At 37.8% G+C, this 17434-nt stretch overlaps 2 protein-coding genes across 3 annotated transcripts in view; one reads left to right on the top strand and one right to left on the bottom strand.

Moving 5' to 3' along the window:
* Nucleotides 1-1001: 1001 nt before the first annotated feature.
* Nucleotides 1002-11782, bottom strand: LOC102313666 (trichohyalin). Of its 2 annotated transcripts, none has more exons than XM_005952525.3 (6): nt 11707-11782; nt 10613-10727; nt 7476-7817; nt 6789-7076; nt 5940-6089; nt 1002-4035 (listed from the first exon to the last, which is right to left on the bottom strand). In XM_005952525.3, the coding sequence occupies exons 2-6, from the start codon at nt 10716-10718 to the stop codon at nt 2069-2071; spliced, it is 2853 nt and encodes a 950-aa protein (XP_005952587.2). In that variant the 5' UTR covers nt 10719-10727; nt 11707-11782; the 3' UTR covers nt 1002-2068. The 2 variants fall into 2 exon arrangements, with proteins under 2 accessions (XP_005952587.2, XP_014186734.1); XM_014331248.2 differs by lacking the exon at nt 11707-11782 and adding an exon at nt 11548-11671.
* Nucleotides 11783-17135: 5353 nt separating this feature from the next.
* LOC102313163 (butyrophilin subfamily 3 member A2) overlaps nt 17136-17434 on the top strand; it is a gene marked incomplete at its 3' end in the record, with an annotated part of 6524 nt that continues 6225 nt past the window's right edge. Inside the window, 1 exon segment of the mRNA XM_005952524.3 lies at nt 17136-17407.

Here is a 17434-nt window from a genome sequence, read left to right as displayed (position 1 = left end):
TTTATTACATATTACTTTTTTTTACACATATTCTCACCTTCAGGAACATTTTTGGGTTCATTATTTTGGTCAAGAACACCTTATTAGACAGTATGAGTGGATGTGACAGTGCTCCTCCTAAACCACAGGGAATATTAAATATCCCAGTAAGAAGTACAAAAATGTAAAGATGATGTTTTAGCAAGCAACCATAAGAAAACTATGGCAAAAAACAAAGGACAACTGAAACTGACGTTTTGGGGTTTTTTTTTCCAGCCATTTGGTCACAAAATAAACTGTAAGACATTTTTAAACTTGAATCGAATGAAGCTGGATGAACAGTGTGAGGATCACCAGAGTTAATGACAATATGTCATCTGGAGGCTGTTGAAAGACTAAATTGTCTTTCCTTATGAGGCTGTTGAGCTGCAATGAGATTTTTGTGAAACTGAAGCTATGGTATAAAAATCATTTGTTAGTTTTACCCGATACTGCTGGATAAACCAAAACTCACTCAGGAAAAAGGTCACGCAGAGCTCAAGTTTTCACTCGCGAGAGGGAAGCAGTTGTGTCCAACCCACTTCAACTTGCTTCCCCTGTGCAGGTCGTTTTTACTGTTTACACACATAATTCATAAAGCTTGTTGCTGTTTTAACTAAGAAAAATTTGTATATATGGTTACAAAGTGTGTTGTGCAAGCGTAGTTATACGATTTGTGTGGTTATATAATGTGAGTGCAGCCCTCCCAGGATGTTGTCATTATCTTGTTCCGCCAGGTGGCTGCCTTCATTGAGTAGAGTCTGTTCTTCTCAAGGCTGCTCGTTCCCCTTATGGAGGTCGTGCACATACTCATATGTGTGGGTTACATAGGGAGCAAACAAAATTCTAACTTTTTAAATAGCAACCTACAACACATACATTAAACCTAACATCGTTCATAATTATTTTTTTTTTACATTCTGATCCTGATCTGATCTGATCCAGATGAAAAAAGCTTTGGACTTTGTGATACGTCTAATCTCACTAATAACAGTACTTTAAAAAAAGTCTGTTTGTCTGTTCTTTGTGTATTTTTGACAAATATTCAGAGACTTTATTTATTTATTTTGGGCACATTAACAACTCTGACATTGTTAGGATGAGGTTTTCTATTACCAGTGTTCCCCGTTGAGTCACTGCGACATCTTCCACTCTGTGAGGAGATTCTGTAACATTAATGCATTTTTAAGTCTCATGAATATAAGTTTACCATCACCTAAGTACAAAACCTTTATCCTAACCCTCCTTCAACCATAATTTCAGATTGAACCCTAGAAGCAAATGTTAACTCTGGTGAAAATTGTTTTAAAATCTTGGATTTGTTCAGGAGGCTGTGATTTAAATTAAAAACAGGACTCTTCACCACATTAACCTTTTAAGGTGAAAAGTGGTTTTATTACACTGAATGATGCATCATGGCACTCAGACTGTCACTGGTAACAAGCTGTAAATAACACCACATTACAGTCACTATGAGCAGAAATGAATATATGTTTACAAAAAATAAAAGTTATTTAAAGTCAGCTAGTGCTGAAAGTTCCAGTTGCACTCATTTTTCTTTTTTGACATATTTTTGATGGCAGAAGCTCCATCCTCGTTCTGTGAGATATAACTTCCATCCATTATATTTTTCAGGGTCGCGGGGACTATCCCAGCTGCATGTCTTTGGACGGTGGGAAGAAGCCGGAGTACCCGGAGGGAACCCATGGAAACACGAGCAGAACATGCAAACTCCACACAGAAAGGCCCCGGCCTGATGGTGGAATTGAACTCAGGACCTTCTTGCTGTGCGGCAACAGTGATAAACACAGTGCTGCCCAAGATACAACTTATCATATTTAATTTGAGCTTTTCCGTCATCCTCCACTTGATAATCACCTTTTTCATTTCAACACTGCATGCCTTTCTTCAATGACCTATTTTCCTCATGTCTCTTCTTCCTCTCTGTGGCTCCTGATCAGAGTACAAACATAAAAAGAAAAAGGAATTTGCTTCTCCTGAGCTGATCGTTCTGTTTTTCTATAACTGCTGAAATCTGAAGTCGTTAATGTTAATCCACCTCCATCTGATCCTGCTGGTTTTCCTCTCTCTGTTGTTCTGCCTCCAGTTTTTCTCTCTGTGTCTCCTTCTGTGCCACAAACACAGAATTGTTTACTTCACCACTGTTTTCCTCTGCTCTCTTTTTCTCGGTGTCTGACTCTTTCATGTCCACATTTCTCTCCATCTGTCTTTTTTCTACAAGCTGTTCTTGTTGTGTCTCTTTTTCTCTCCATGGTTCCTGATCACTGCTCAGATGAAAAGAAAAATTAAAGGACTTTTCTTCTCCTAATGGCATGGGCTCCTCTTTATGTTCTTCTGAATATTCTTCAGCCTCCATCAGATCTTCATCGTTTTCTTTCAGACATTCTTGTGGTTCTGTTTGAACTGGCAGCTTCTGATGATCTTTGGTCCATTGCATGGGTTCATACGATTGTGATGTTGCAGCATATTGACTGTGAGCTGCATCATGAACATTCATATGATCATCATTTTGTTTTTTCACATACTTTTTTGGCTTTTTAAAATTCTGATGCTTGCTTGCTCTTCTTTCTTCCTCAACTTTCTGTTTCTTGACTGGCAGTGTGCAGACCTCATTCAGTTTCAGTGCATTTGGACGATGTCTACTCTGTCTACTGGGCTCCTCTTTATGTTCTTCTGTAAATGGTGAAAACTGACATCCTAAATCAGTTTCTCCTGCTTGCATCTTTTTCTCTCTTTCACTTTCAGCCACCTCAGCTTTCATTCCCCTTCCTGGCATCTCCTTTTCTTCATCTGTTTCTTGATCTGTTGTAGACTGAAACACTTTTTCAGTCATAATAAACTGATTTATCCTGTCCCTCCCTGTCCTCTGTGTTTTTATGTCATCTTTATTTATCTGCTCTCTGGTGTCCACATTATGTGTTTCATGTCTTCCTCTCCTGCTCTGCTCTTCAAACTGAGGCTCATTCACAGTCACAGCAGATGTTTTTGTTCCTGGACTGTCAGTGTTTCTCCTTTGCTCTGTTTCTTCCTGTTTTTGTTTTTTATCATGATCATTTTGTTGTGTCTCTTTTTCCTTTTCTTCTCTTCCTGTCATGTCTTGTGTTTCTACTGTAATCAAAGACTCTTTGTCACTAACAGTTAATGGATTTATTCTCTTTTCTTGTGGCCTGTCAGTGTCCCTTGTTTGAACTGTTTCTGTCACAGGCTGATTTTGTTGTGTTTCTCCATCTTTACTTCTCTGCTCTCTGATGTCCACATTATGTGTTTCATGTCTTCCTCTCCTGCTCTGTTCTTCATGTGTTTCTTGTTTCATTTTAAACTGAGGCTCAGTTTTAGTCACAGCAGATGTTTTTGTTTCTGAACTGTCAGTGTCCACTTCTTTGCTCTGTTTCTTTTTGGTTTTTTTCATGACCATTTTCTTTTGTCTCTTTTTCTTTCCACTGTTGTTCACATCACCCTTTTCTTCGCTTCCTGTCATATCCTGTGTTTGGTGTTCCATCTTAATCAAAGACTCTTTGTCATTAACAGTAGATGCATTTATTCTCCTTTCTTGTGGACTCTCAGTGTCCCTTCCTTGCTCCCTTTCTGTCTCATGAATATCGTGTTGCGTTTCTCTTTCCGATTTAAAGTTTTTCTCTTCTCTGTTGTCCACATCATCTTCTTCTTCTCTTCCTGTCACTTCCTGTTCTTCTTTTGTTTCTTTTTCTATTGTAATCAAAGACTCTTTGTCATTAACAGTAGATTGATTTATTCTCTTTTCTTGTGGACTGTTTATGTTCTTTATTTGTTCTGTTTCTAAAACAAACTCATCTTGTTTGGTTTCTCTGTCATCTTCATGTCTTTGGTCTTCTCTGCTGTCCACATCATCATCTTCTTCTCTTCCTGTCATGAGTGGTTTGCTTTGTTCTTCCACCACCTGCATCCCACTGTTTTTAGAGCTGATCGTGTTTTTCTTCCTGGCCTGTTCAGCTCCATCCTCCTCACTCTTCTTTTTTTCTGTCAAATAAAAGAAGCAGTAGAAATGGATGAAGCACAATATGAAACAAAGTTCTTGTTGTTTTTTTTTGGTAAATGGGTAAAAGTGAGAAAAAATAAATAAATTACACATTAAAGTATTTGAAGCAACCTCAATAAATGAGCAGTGATTGAGATTTGGTGCCATCTAGTGGTGAATTTACAGATTACAACCAACTGTTTGCCTTGCGGATGCACAGAAACAGCGACAGACATCACCAGTGTTTGGGAGTAACGCAATACACGTACCACCGTTACGTATTTAAAATACACAAAATGAGTAACTGTATTCCGCTACAGTTACCATTTAAAAAGGTGGTATTCAGAATACAGTTACTCTGTTGAAATAAATGGATTACACGGCGGTATTTTCCAGTTTCATATGTTAGGCTATGTCCTCTCTATTTTTGGTATTTCCACGTCGTGGAAACCAAACAAAACATTCATTAAGAGGCTCTAATGTCTGTGTCTCAATCTCCCAGCCCATGTCACCCCTACTTCCGGCCCGCATACTGACCTGAAGAAATATTTTTGAAAGTGATTGTTCAAAAACGTATTCAATATGAAGGCAATAGGCTGAGTGTTACAGGCACAGCCCTAAAGAATGTAGCCTCATGGTCAGTGTAGCCCAGTGGTAACTAAGCTATTAAGACTCGACTGCAGCCTTTCAATGCCTCTCTCTGTCTCTTGCTAGCAGAGTTGACCCGGACAACAAAGTAAAGCTAGTTTTCGGCTACGAGCCCGACATGAGCCAGACGTATTAGCCAGAGGTCCCTTTACTACGGTTCAGAGCTGCAGACCTGTTTTATATACGCACGGAATAGTTTTCTATACGGGATCACTGCAAAAAGTCCAGCCTTACCTAATGTCCACCCTACTGTTACTCATTTTATATTAACATTTAAATATCTAGTTGGTATTGGTATGGCGAGTATGCTTCAGTAATAGTAATAAATCACACAGCCATAGTACATTAATTGTATTTGTTGGCTGTAAGAATGTATGTTGGCTAGGAAAATACAACTAGGAACCCACATGTAGTTGTTACATTACATTCATGTAGTTGTAAAAAGCATGATAATATATTAAATAATCCAAAGTATTCTGTTACGTTACTCTCATTGAGTAACGTAACAGAATACATTACAAAATACTGTTTGGGGCATTAATTCTGTAATCTGTAGTGGAATACATTTTAAAAGTAACCTTCCCAACACTGGACACCACACATGAGTAGTCATCTATATTCTTGAACTATTTGGCTCCATCTATCTTAATGACCTCATAGTACCAAATCACCCCAATATAACATGTTGTCATGAGACTGATATCTAAAATATTCCCTCTCTCATGTTGTCTCCCTCCTCTCCCTTTGTCTTTAACCAACAGTAGCATTGTTTCCATGAGCACCCTGTTTATCAACAGCTCTGGAGACACTTGTTGTCAATCCAAGCCTCAACAGATCCAGTATGGAAATATGGGACCAGCACTGGGAGTACATTGATTTTTTGGGGGGAAGTTTGCGTCCTGTGGGTTCCTAGTTGGTAACAGTTTCTGAATATGTTTTTCTTTTATTTCAATCATTCATTCATTGAAGCCAACATACATTCTTAGAGCCAACAAATACAATAAAGGTTGGTGGATTTTGAGTTTCTCTACTAATAAACAATGATGAGCAGAAGACAACAATTCTACTCTTCAGGTGATTGTTGTGCTGATAGATCCCTTTAAATCTTTTACACTGGACTCAGAAATATTTTTAGAAGTAACACATAAAATTATTTCTTGATAGATTGATTGATTATATGAGAAATAATTATTATTATTATTATTATTTACGAGGGTAAAACACAATTATTCATCATTTAGAGAAAACAATGACTTACTGAATTTTCCTCTTCTCCACTTCCATACAAAGAAAACTGCACCAATTAGAAGAAGAACAACAGCAACACTGACAGCCGAGGCAACAGTGACATTTGGATTACTGATTGGACGACTGGGTGGACCAGAAGGACTGACCAAGAAGAAATCATCTGAAATTAATAGAACAATTCATAATTCATTGTTTACAATATATATTAGTAAAATATCATTCTTTGATTCATATCGTTAACACTTCTTCTCTCAGACCTTTATGGGTCACCACAGCAGATCATATGTGTACTTCTCTCCCTCTCCCAGCATCCTCCTCTGTCACAACAACTCTCTGCACGTCCTACTTCATCCATGAATCTTCTCTGGGATTTCCCTGTTTTCCTTCAGCTCCATCTTTAATCTTTTGTCCAGTATACCCAGTACCCCCTCCTCCACATGTCCTATCTCAGCCTTGCCTCTCTAACTCTGTATCCAAACTTCTTACCTGAGCTGTTGCTCTGATGTATCAGTTTCTAATTTTGGTCACTTCCAATTTAAATCTTTACATCTTCACCTCTGCCTCGTGTCTTTTTGTCAGTGCCACTGTCTCTGGGTCTCATAACCATGTAGTAAACTTTACCTTTCACTCTTGTTGCTATCATTCTGTCACAAAGGATGGCAGACATTGACATTCGTCTCCACCCTGCCTGCTCTCTCTTCTTCACCTCTCTTGTCCACTTTCCATTGCTTGGAATTGTTGTCCCCAAGTTTTTAAAATCTACTTTTAGTATGTCTACTCCTTGCATCTTTAGTGTTACACTTGTTCCCCCCCTTCACAGAAATGAAATTCAAACCATTAAATAAAACATTAGATTGACCTGGAACATGTCTGTGTGTCTCTCTGCTCTGGCTGATTTTCTTCTGCTGGACTCTGCAGGTGATGTTGTTGCTGTGTCTCTTCTCCACAGTCACTCTGCTGCTGACAGTATAGAGGTCATCAGGACCTCTGAGGGTCTCTGTAGGTCCAGCAGAGAGGAGGTTTCCCTCACCGTCCAACCACAGCAGCTCAGGCTCTGGATACCAGCCTGCAGACTCACACTGTAACACCACTCCACTGATGGTTTTATTGAGGCCTGCAAAGCTGATAACAGGTGAGGAGACGGCACCTGGAAAACACAAACAGAACAGATGATGACATTGGTTTATTAGCTATTTAAAAAAAAAAAAGGAAAGAAAAAAAATACAACAACAGCAACAAAAAACAAAACAAAAAACCTCTTGAATATGGTCTGGAGGTTCTTCTGAATGCACTTCTGAATATTAAACCCAAAATATATCTTTATATTTTTTTGTATATATGGTTTATGCATCCAAGGTGAATGGGTAGTGTAGTATTCACAGTTTAACAGCCTACCACCCAAAATAGCAAAGAAGACATTTTTCCACAGAAGAAGGCTGTGCAGCTACTAAAACAGTACTAATGTCAACTTATGAATCAGAGTTTAAGGAAAAGTTCTACTATTTTAAAAATCCAATGCAATTACACTCATAATATTTTCACTTACCAACAACAAGCTGAACTGTAGTGTCTTTATTTAACTCTGGAAAAAAACATCTGTACGTTCCCTCATCAGACAGTTTTACTTTGGAGATTTTCAGTGACATGTTTCCATTCTTCAGTTCGTCTGTGAACAGAGACGTTCTGTTGGTGTAGGACGGATGTTTTATAGACTCCAGTTCCACACCGTCACGCCACACGAAGACAAATCTGGGGTTTAGGTCAGGTCTCGCCCACTCCACAGCCATGTCCAAAGCATCCATAACAGGGTCCAGGTTACATGGCAAAATGATGTCATCACCAATCCAAGCCACTACTGGATGAAGAGGACCAATAACCTCTGACTGACCTGAAGAGAAGAAGTATAATTCCAGTGACACAAAGCTGCTATAACAGAACGGGATTGTGTCTTAGATTTCCAGACTTTCCAGACTTTTTTTACAGCCTGCTTACCAAGTGCTGTTGAAAAGTGTTTGAAAAACCAGCGATTCTCTTTTAAAAGACCAAAGTTCATCATGCACACTGTTTTTTTTTTTTTCATCTTTGTTCAGCTTCTAAAATCATAATATTTGAAGGATTTAAGCCCAAATTTTACATGGGACACCTGCTCATACTGTCTTTTGACTAACCAAAAATTAGAAGACCACTGTCGCCTCTGACACTAACTTCCATCACTTTTTATCCTTTTTAAATAACAAGTCTGTAAAGGACTGCAACCCCACACACTGTTCTTCTGGTTGCACTATGAGTTTTTATTGATTTTCCACTCATATGACTCTTCCCGGTTTGGCACACACATCAGCCAGCTTTTCAGCTGTCTGTACACTCCTCTGGTCTCCAACCTCACTATACAAAGGGAAAACCTCATTAGATCAATCATCTCTACCAGTCCCTCCAACCTCCCTGGCACCGCCCCTTGGGCTCACTGCACCACCCCTCCCCTACAGCTGAGCCAGGGACCACACTTCTGCCAAAAAGTCAATTCTACAACAAGTCTGAGCTGTGTGACAAAACCTTCAACTACCATAGTTCAGTTTTCAGTGTAGTAGTCAAGCTACAAGTCAGAAGAAATTTAAATCCCAATAGTAACAACTACGGCTGTCTATTATGAGACATTATAACTATTCAAAGGTTAAAAAACATAGGTCTTTCAAAGATGAACTGCTCAATGACTAAAACATCTGTCAAAAAAAAGGTAAAAACCCTCTGATTGTATTTTGTTGTCATATTGAAATTTAGTTGAAAAAAATAAAATATTTTCTTAGAAGCAAAAATAAATAAACTCAAGTACAGGTAAAGATCAAAGTGAATAAAATATTTTTTTTTGGTTTTTCAGGGAGGGGGAGAGTGGCTTTAAAGGGATAAAGGAGCATGTGGTGGCTGCAGTGAAAAAAAGCAAGCCTACCATCACTATGTTCACCCTGTGTTTGATGGAAAGATGGTAAGCTTTTGTGCTGCTGAAAACAAGACATTTTCATGATGTACATGTTAATAATTGATAATACTTCAGTGTCCAACCTAACAACCTTCTGGCCAGTGGCTCAGAGTTTTACTGGACCATGTACATTTTTATTTGCTCATGAAATAGCTTTAATTGTTATATTTTTAAATATTAATGCAATTTAATTAACACAATATTTTTTATCTTTCAATCTGAAAAATGTTACGAAAGCCTTGAAATAAATATGATCTAATACATCCCATGCCCGCCTTTAAACTCACCCCTGCTTGTTATGCTTGCAGGTATCACTGTCATGTAAAATGCGATGCCTACTGTCAGTTGTAAAGTGCTTTGGTTGCTCAGGTAGAGTAGAAAAGTGTTATATAAGAACCAGTACATTTACCATTTGGCCTTCAGCAAGCTTAAATGTGGTATCTAAGACTAAGTTAACAGTTCTACATATTTCAATTTAACTGCTGGAGGTTTATTGCAGATTTTTCAATGTAAAACAAACAGTGGCGGATGGAGCAGCTAGAAAGTTTGCTTTTCATCATGTTGGAGTTTGTTGATCAGGTGCTTTGATGACTTCTGCTAGTTTTTCCTAATGGTGAGTACAGGAACAAGACTGCGGTTTTGGATGTTTCTTTCTTCACTCAACTTGAGCTCACCATCTTGATAATGGCTCCACTGTGAATGTTAATGTTTTAATGTCATTTGTGCTTAGAGATATATAATCGTTTGTATGTTGATAAAATATCTCATCCTTATTTAGGTCTGTTAAGGTTCTGTGTGCACTCTGTGCCACATGAGATGGGAGGACGTTTACTCCTTTCTGTTGTTTGGGAAGAGGGGGAAGTTCATGGGAAGGTCGCATCTTGTTTTATGATATATGGTATGGCAAAACAAACACTTTATATCTGTTCAGTTTCATGTCTTAGCTGCCCGCAATTCTCCCAGGAGGCACCTGGCGCCAATCATCTTGGGCGAACTCTTGGGAAGTGGTACGGGGGATCCAGCCCAAGTTCGGCTGGGTTCAAGTGGAAGGAATGGCTTGACCTTGGTCGGCTCCCCTCGCGAGTGGTCACACGAAGAGCTCTGTCTTGTGTCTTGTTTTGTGGCCGCAGTTGGTTGTCTTAATGTTCCAACAAGGTTTGTGCTTAGATAACCTTAACACCCACCTACTTGTTCTTTGTGGTGTGAGTGTAGACATACCCCACGTTAAACTATGACAGCATCATCATCACTGCTGCAATGACGATGAATCAGCAATCTTTTTTTTTCAAAAACTAGGAGCTGTGCAGGCTTTTTTTTAATGCAGGTCTTTTTTAGTCACAATTGTGGGTAAAATGCTCAGGTTTACATGGTGACGACTGAACACTACAGAGCTGTGCATCAAACAAAGCATCAAAGCAAAGAATTTGCCTTCAGGCTTTTTTGTAATGTAATTATTTGAATTACTTGATGAATCATTTCTGCCTTGGTAACATTATCTTATTGAAATCTCTCAATTTCTCAAGTCACTGCTGACTGCATTTTTAAAATATGAATTTCAGTATTGCTCACGTACATCCACATTCAGACTGGAGACAGTTACATTATTAGGCCAACAGGTGGATGTAAAACTTTTTGTGAGTAAATCATTGTTGCAGAAATCCACAACAATAATGATTAATAACTCTGTTACACTGATGTGTTTCACTTACCTCTGCATGGGTGTATCAGGGCAAAGACAGCAGCTGTGTAGAAAACCAGGACTCTGCACCGATCAAACAGATCCATAAAGTCTCGTCCAGCTCTCACATGGAGCATGGTCTGATTCTGAAAGTAGAAATGAAAAAGCATTGTGAGGAATATGTTTGCAGCACCCAAAACCTGTTTAACAGATGCTGAAAACATCATTTTATCAGCTTAATCACCATCAGAGGTCTACCTTGGAGTCTGGGTTTAAAGTGAGATTAGAAGCAATAACATGGATCAATACACAGTATAATGCTATATAAGATGTGTTGGGTGTGGCCTCAGATAATATGACATATAAAAATCTGAATGTGGATTTCTGACAAAATAATGTCATAGTTTTTCACTAACACACGTTGTTTTGTGCTTGTTTCTAAAAGAGTTTTATGTTTTGCATGTTTTACAGAAAATGTTAGGTTTCAAGAAACCAAGCAGTTGTAAAAAACATGTAAGAAAAAGAAACATGAAGCTTTCACCACCAAGATGAAAATTGTTTAAGGTTTTGCTTAGGAGGGACTGATTCACTGTATTATTTTGGGATTTTGAGAGAATGGGAGTTGGCGCCCCCTGCTGCACGTGACGACAGAGTTCCAAGTTCACTTGCAGCGACAGAAATAAACTACAGTATAATCACGATGAGAAAATTAATTGTGCGATTGGTTTGAGTTCGGATTTTAATCATTACACTAAATCCTAGAACAATGACACTTGTCGTTCCTGTTTGATGTCTTTGTCCTTCCTGCTGCAGTCAGCACTCAGTTTAGTTTCACTATCATTTACAATAAAAGAGAGATTCGGTGTAGAACAGATTTATACCGACAAATGTTTATTTGAAATATTAGACCATCTGAAAAGCAGGTTTAAAGCTTTTTTAAGTCACCATTCATATAAATTTTCAAACCTGGCGTTCATCTGCGCACTACCAAGATCATTTCGAAAGTAGAGGAGATTACGCCATTCCCACGGGACACACTACACTATCTTCGTTTATATGAGCACACAAGAAAGTCCGAGCCTAAGACCTAGTATAGGCACAAAATCTGTTGAAGCTTTTGCATACCTGTTTCTGAGCGTCCTCAGCGTAATTTCAGGGAATGCTGTTTCCGGTCACCTGGAGAATGAGGAGCGCTTCCGTGTTTCCTGCTTTTTTTTTTTTTTCTGAATTAACGCACCTTAAGCTGTAATGTATTCCGTATGATTAATGTTTGCTTGCTATGTTTATTTTGCTAAATGTAGACTTCAATCAGCTTCCAGAAATTATAGTTAGACTTAAATAAATAAATAAATGAGTAAATTAAAAAACTTTTTTTCATCTATCACAGTTGATCACTTGGCATGTTTCATCTTTGTCCAGGTGGTGGCGCTGCACGATTACAGGTGAACAATGAAGTGCCAGGTGAGCAAAACGGCTATTTTTTTCTTCTTTGACTTTGGCCTTAATGCCCTAGAGCAGGTTTCAGCACCCCGCTGCTCCAGAGATGCATGTGGCTCTTTCATCCTTCTGCTGCAGCTCCCTGTGACTTTGGAAAATAAATAATAGTATTTAATTAAAATTATTTTTTTATCGTAGTTCATTCGTTTTTAAAATGTAATTCTAAATTTGAAGATTCATAACCTCCAATGTGTGACAACTTGCGGGCATGAGCTTTTCGACCCCTGGTACGTCACCCATGGATAAATTCAAGAAAGTAAAAGTGAAGAAAACAGAAGGTTTGATGCTATGTGGGCAGAGTCATTTGCCTTCACTGAAACTGCTTTAGCAGTATGCTTCATGCGTGGTGAGAAACAACGAAAAGCAAAAGATGTTGCTGGGCATTTCCAGATTAAACACAATAAAGATGAAGGGGATGTCTTACGGTCCTAATGTGCAAACACTGTGTCCTGAGATTTAGGAGCAAACATCACTTTAACCAGGTAAAATAAATATTCTAAATGACTATTATTTTGTGAATATATATTTAAGATTATTCAGTGAAATATTTGATTTTTTTAACCCTTTTATACACGAATTATGACAACGTCAATCAGGATTTTTTTCTTAAGTATTTTTTATTCATCTTTAGGCATGAAAAAAACTTTTTTAGAACTTATTTTTAAACATGTATTTTTCAAAGAGTTTTTTTCATGTCAACTTAGATGGACACCATGCTGACCAGTGGGTGGCAGGGTATGGAGCGACACATCAGTGTCCAATGTAGTGGTTTATGTGCAATTATACCATCAACACTGACACAAATACAAGAAAACAGCATTTGAATAGCTGTCCACTGTAGTGATCACTATGCGTGAAAGGGTTAATTGAGGTATACAGCTGACTGCACGCCCCAGCACATGTGATGAAATGATGACAGCACACAGAAGCATACAACCTTTTTGGTTTGCTGCAGTTGAATAATTTAAGCCTGGCTTTTTATTTCATAAATACAAAGAGGAATCAAACAGATACAGAACATTTTAATTCTACCCACAGGTGTCTTTTTCAGCGTTAAAATACATTTCTTTTTTTTTCTCCAGCAGTTCATTGTTTTCTCAAATGCAGTACACTAAAATTTTCATACACAGTCTACAAATAAAAAATGTAATTGGTGGACTCCATTTCTATGCTAATATCAGATCTTAATGATGGAGTGGGATTTGTCTCACTCAAGATGAACAAACATCACAGGAGTGACTGCGGACAAGAGACACATCAAAAGTTTCACCTGCAGAGTCCAACAAAACGAACATCAGTAAGAGCAGAGAAACACAAACACACTCCAGATAAATCTAAGTTCATTGTGACTGCACTTAGCTATAAAGTCTATATTAACTCCACGTGTTTGATTATTTCAGATTGTTCTCTTCGTGGTCTTCAGTCCTTCTCGTCCTTCTCGTCCTCCAGTAATACAAACATTGAATTCAATTCAGTTTTATTTATACAGCACCAAATCACAACAACAGTCACCTCAAGACGCTTTATATTGTAAGCTAGAACCTGCACAATATACATACACTCTCCAGGTGTAGCTGTTGGCATGATGATATTGTATATAATTTGGATTATTTCTTTATCTTGTCAAGGGCCATGTCATCATTATAAATTGTTTAAGCTGTACATGACTTTATGTTTTGTTATTTTATGTAGTCAAAGTTTTGGAGCTTTTATTTTGAAAGTCAAGCTAGCGTAAAAGTTGCACTACTTTCCTTTTTGGGGGAGAAAGGAGGAAAAAACACATGTAAGCGTGCAGCAAGAAAGGTCTTTATTGAAGGTCATGTTTAATGGGCTTTAACTACACACGGTTAAAGGAAACCTCAGAAGAACGGCGGCTAATTCCCTTTTTGCAGCATGCAGCCAACGAGATAATTATTGATTTATCGTGTTTTGTTGTACAGTGTTATTTTTTTTACGTTGAGTTTTATTTTGTTAATGCTGTATAGTTTTCATGGTGGCTTTGGAGAGAAGTCTTCAAATAAACCAGTGATAGAAAACCACTGGTGTCTGCCTGTGCTTCGAGGGAATTATACTTGGGTTAAGTCAGACTCCATCTACAGCCTCTGTGGCACTTCATTGTCTGCTATACCGATGACTATGCAACCCTGTATTTGTTCATCTTTCTTGGCACCAAAGTCCCAATGTTCTGCTGACTGACAGAGATTTCTAACAAAGGCGTCTACGCTCTCACTGTGACATTGGGAATGGTGATGGAAATTCACACGCTTATGAAGCTTTTTGTGTTCATCAAACTTCTTCACCGCCACCTTATAGTAATGATCATTTTCATCTTCATCTTCATTTCAACTTCTAATTGTGAAAGTACTGAATATAGGTTCTGCCTATTTCATCATTGCAATAACCGTGTATTTACTTGCACATCACAATCCTCTTGGTTGAGTTTAGTAGCAACTCAGAAGCAATTAAAACACTGCTTCCACTGGTTGAGTGAAGTCCAATAAATTAGATGTATTAAACGTTGCCATCATCACTGCTACAACTACAGCTTTGAGACATGACCGTCAACTACTTCTGACACCATGTACAAAATGCCACAAGAACTTCGTGGAAGAGCAAACCAGCACTTTATTACTTTACAGTTGTCATCCACACATGTTTTCTTATACCCCATATCTATAGTTCATAAGGAATTGAATCATTAGTGGGATTCATGCGCGTTTTGGTGATTTTTGTGAGAAATAGTGAACCATTGTGGTTAATCATTAGAGACATGGTGCCAGGAAGAGGTGCTCTGCTTGTTCCTAAGTAAAAACCAGTTTATCAGCAATTCTGTTCGCAGGTCAGAAATTTACATAAAAAACAGACAATACATATAGTTATAATATATAACTTGTAGTATATTATACATAAATGTACCACTTCACTGGTTAATTACATAATCACATGGAGGGGAGTACTTCAAACCATAAGCACTATCTATCATAAGTTTTTTTTGTACATTATTATATATATTATTTTATTAATAAAAAAGCATCAAGAAGTCGCAAGCAAAATGAGAACGCACCGTGGTACATGTTTAAACAAGGAAGGTTTAATCATCAAAATGAATTATTAACCAAAAAGACATAACATCATTTTCTTTTTCACCCAAAAATGTCATGGCTGTGTGCGGGCAGACAGGGAGATAGGACCCAAAATGCAGCACTCTGAGGCAGACGTGAACTCAAACACACAGCTTTATTGCTGGAGCAACGAACAGAAACTAAACTAAACTGAGAATACAAAAATAAACTGGGCAGGCAGACGGACGGAACACACAGATAACGTAAGAGTATGACGCAACACTGAGCAAACATAAGAAACTCAAAATGCTGGGTCAACACTGACTCAGAACTGTGACAAAAAAACACATGTGCAATGCTTTTGGGATATTAGGACCACCAGTTTTAAAGTACAGCAGAAATTAAATAAGCCTATATGAGACTGCTTGCTGTGTTGTTTTAAAAACAACAATGACAGCACAAAGAAATGCATTTTTGAAGATTAAATATTCAGAATTTATTTCCAGGTCTGTGTTGACGAGCATAACACATTTTATTTGAATGACGAACAGGTTTTAACAACTGTTAAGCACGTTGTTGTGTGCTTTTTTTTTCCCAGAAGAATTTGATGTTTTGAGAGTATAAGTTAATTTTCTAATTTTACCAAGTAAACATTTCAAAAAATGTGCCAAACAGTTGTAAAACAATCTGTAATCTGTAACACTATCTGTAGTGTCTTTGTTTCCGTCTCTTAATTAAATCACTATCTTTTTCATTATTAAAAAAAATTATAATTTTAAGTAAAGTTAACATGTATAAAAAGGGTGTGGAAGTAAGAAATATGTTAACAGATGATATGATCTCTGTGTGGCATATGTTAATATCATATGTTAAACTTTTTCCACGTAATTATTATCATTATCATTCTGTGGTTTCCGAATTGCTGAAATTATTTTTACTCTCCTGACCTCCCCTGCCTCTTTTTGTCCATGCATTGTTGGCTCAGGCCTTCTGGCTCTGGCTCAATGCATGTAAATGACATTGGCAATCAGCAGCAGGTGTGAACAATTGTGAGTTGTTGTGTTTAAATAGTGTTGTATTTGTTGTAGTCGTGTTTAGTTGTTGCCTCCAGTTGCTTCGATCCCGTGTCATCAGCAAATCACTGTGAAAAATGGGTTTCAGTGACTGTTTAGAGTTTTACTGAAAAGTGACTGATGTCATGTCAACATGATGTCAAAACTGTGTGAACAAGATAAAACGTGTTTAAGGTTTGGAAGAAGATAGACTCATTCAATGAAATATTTTAGGAATTTGAGACAATGCAAGTCTCTGTTTTGTAATCTGGCGCCCCCACAGCTGGACATGACGTCAAAGGTAAACTTCGTAAACAATAAATCCTGGAAAAACAACACTTTTCTTTCCTGTGTGATGTATGTGTCCTCTCTGCTGCAGTCTCCGCTGAGTTTAGTTTCACTGTTGTGTGTAAAATAAAAGAGTGATACAGTGGAGAACAGATCTCTACTGAAACCTGTTTATTTTAAATATTAGACCATCTGAAAAGCAGGTTTGAAGCTTTGTTAAGTCAGCATTGATTTTTAATTTGTTGCGGTTTTTTAATTTGTTGCGGTTTTTTAATTTGTTGCATTTTTTTAAATTTGTTGTTGATTTTTAATTTGTTGCAGATTTTTAATTTGTTGCGTTTTTTTAATTTGTTGTGGATTTTTAATTTGATGCAGATTTTTAATTTGTTGCTGTTTTTGTTTTTTTTAATTTGTTGCGCTTTGCACTTCCCAGCCACCGTAGTTCCACATTAAACCGCGACCGTCGCCAGGTAACTTGGTTCCCCTTCAGCTGTTCCCTATCAGGTGAACAGGCTGTAACTTCAGGGTCAGTCGAGCTGATCGGTGGTGCCTTGAGGAAGACGTCGGCTCGTTATCTGTAAGAGAGGGTTACCAGGCGGAATACTTTGTAAAAAAAAAAAAAAAAAAAAAAAAATTAAATTAAGATAATTTTCTTGTCTGAAGATAATATAATGTTGATACGCGTATGCATTTGCACGAGCTGGAGACCTTTTTTTTCCCTGAAGTGAAAATGATGAATCTGCGGATTCAACATTTGGAACAAGGAGAGTGGAATATGTAAACAAATCTAATCGGTCCAGCCGTCAAAGATATGCGGAAGCTCACCTTTTGCAGCAAGTGAGCGGAAAGAGTATTTACTCTTTACTCTTTCTTTGATTTTGGTCATTGATCGCTGACAGGGAGCTTTCCGAAATACTGGGTTTGCAGGTATGATTCCATACATGTGTATAATGT

Source organism: Haplochromis burtoni, unplaced genomic scaffold, assembly GCF_018398535.1.
Source record: "Haplochromis burtoni strain Fernald_Lab_line unplaced genomic scaffold, NCSU_Asbu1 Contig_1756, whole genome shotgun sequence".
Classification (NCBI taxonomy): domain Eukaryota; kingdom Metazoa; phylum Chordata; class Actinopteri; order Cichliformes; family Cichlidae; genus Haplochromis; species Haplochromis burtoni.
This window is presented reverse-complemented; position numbering and strand designations above follow the sequence as displayed.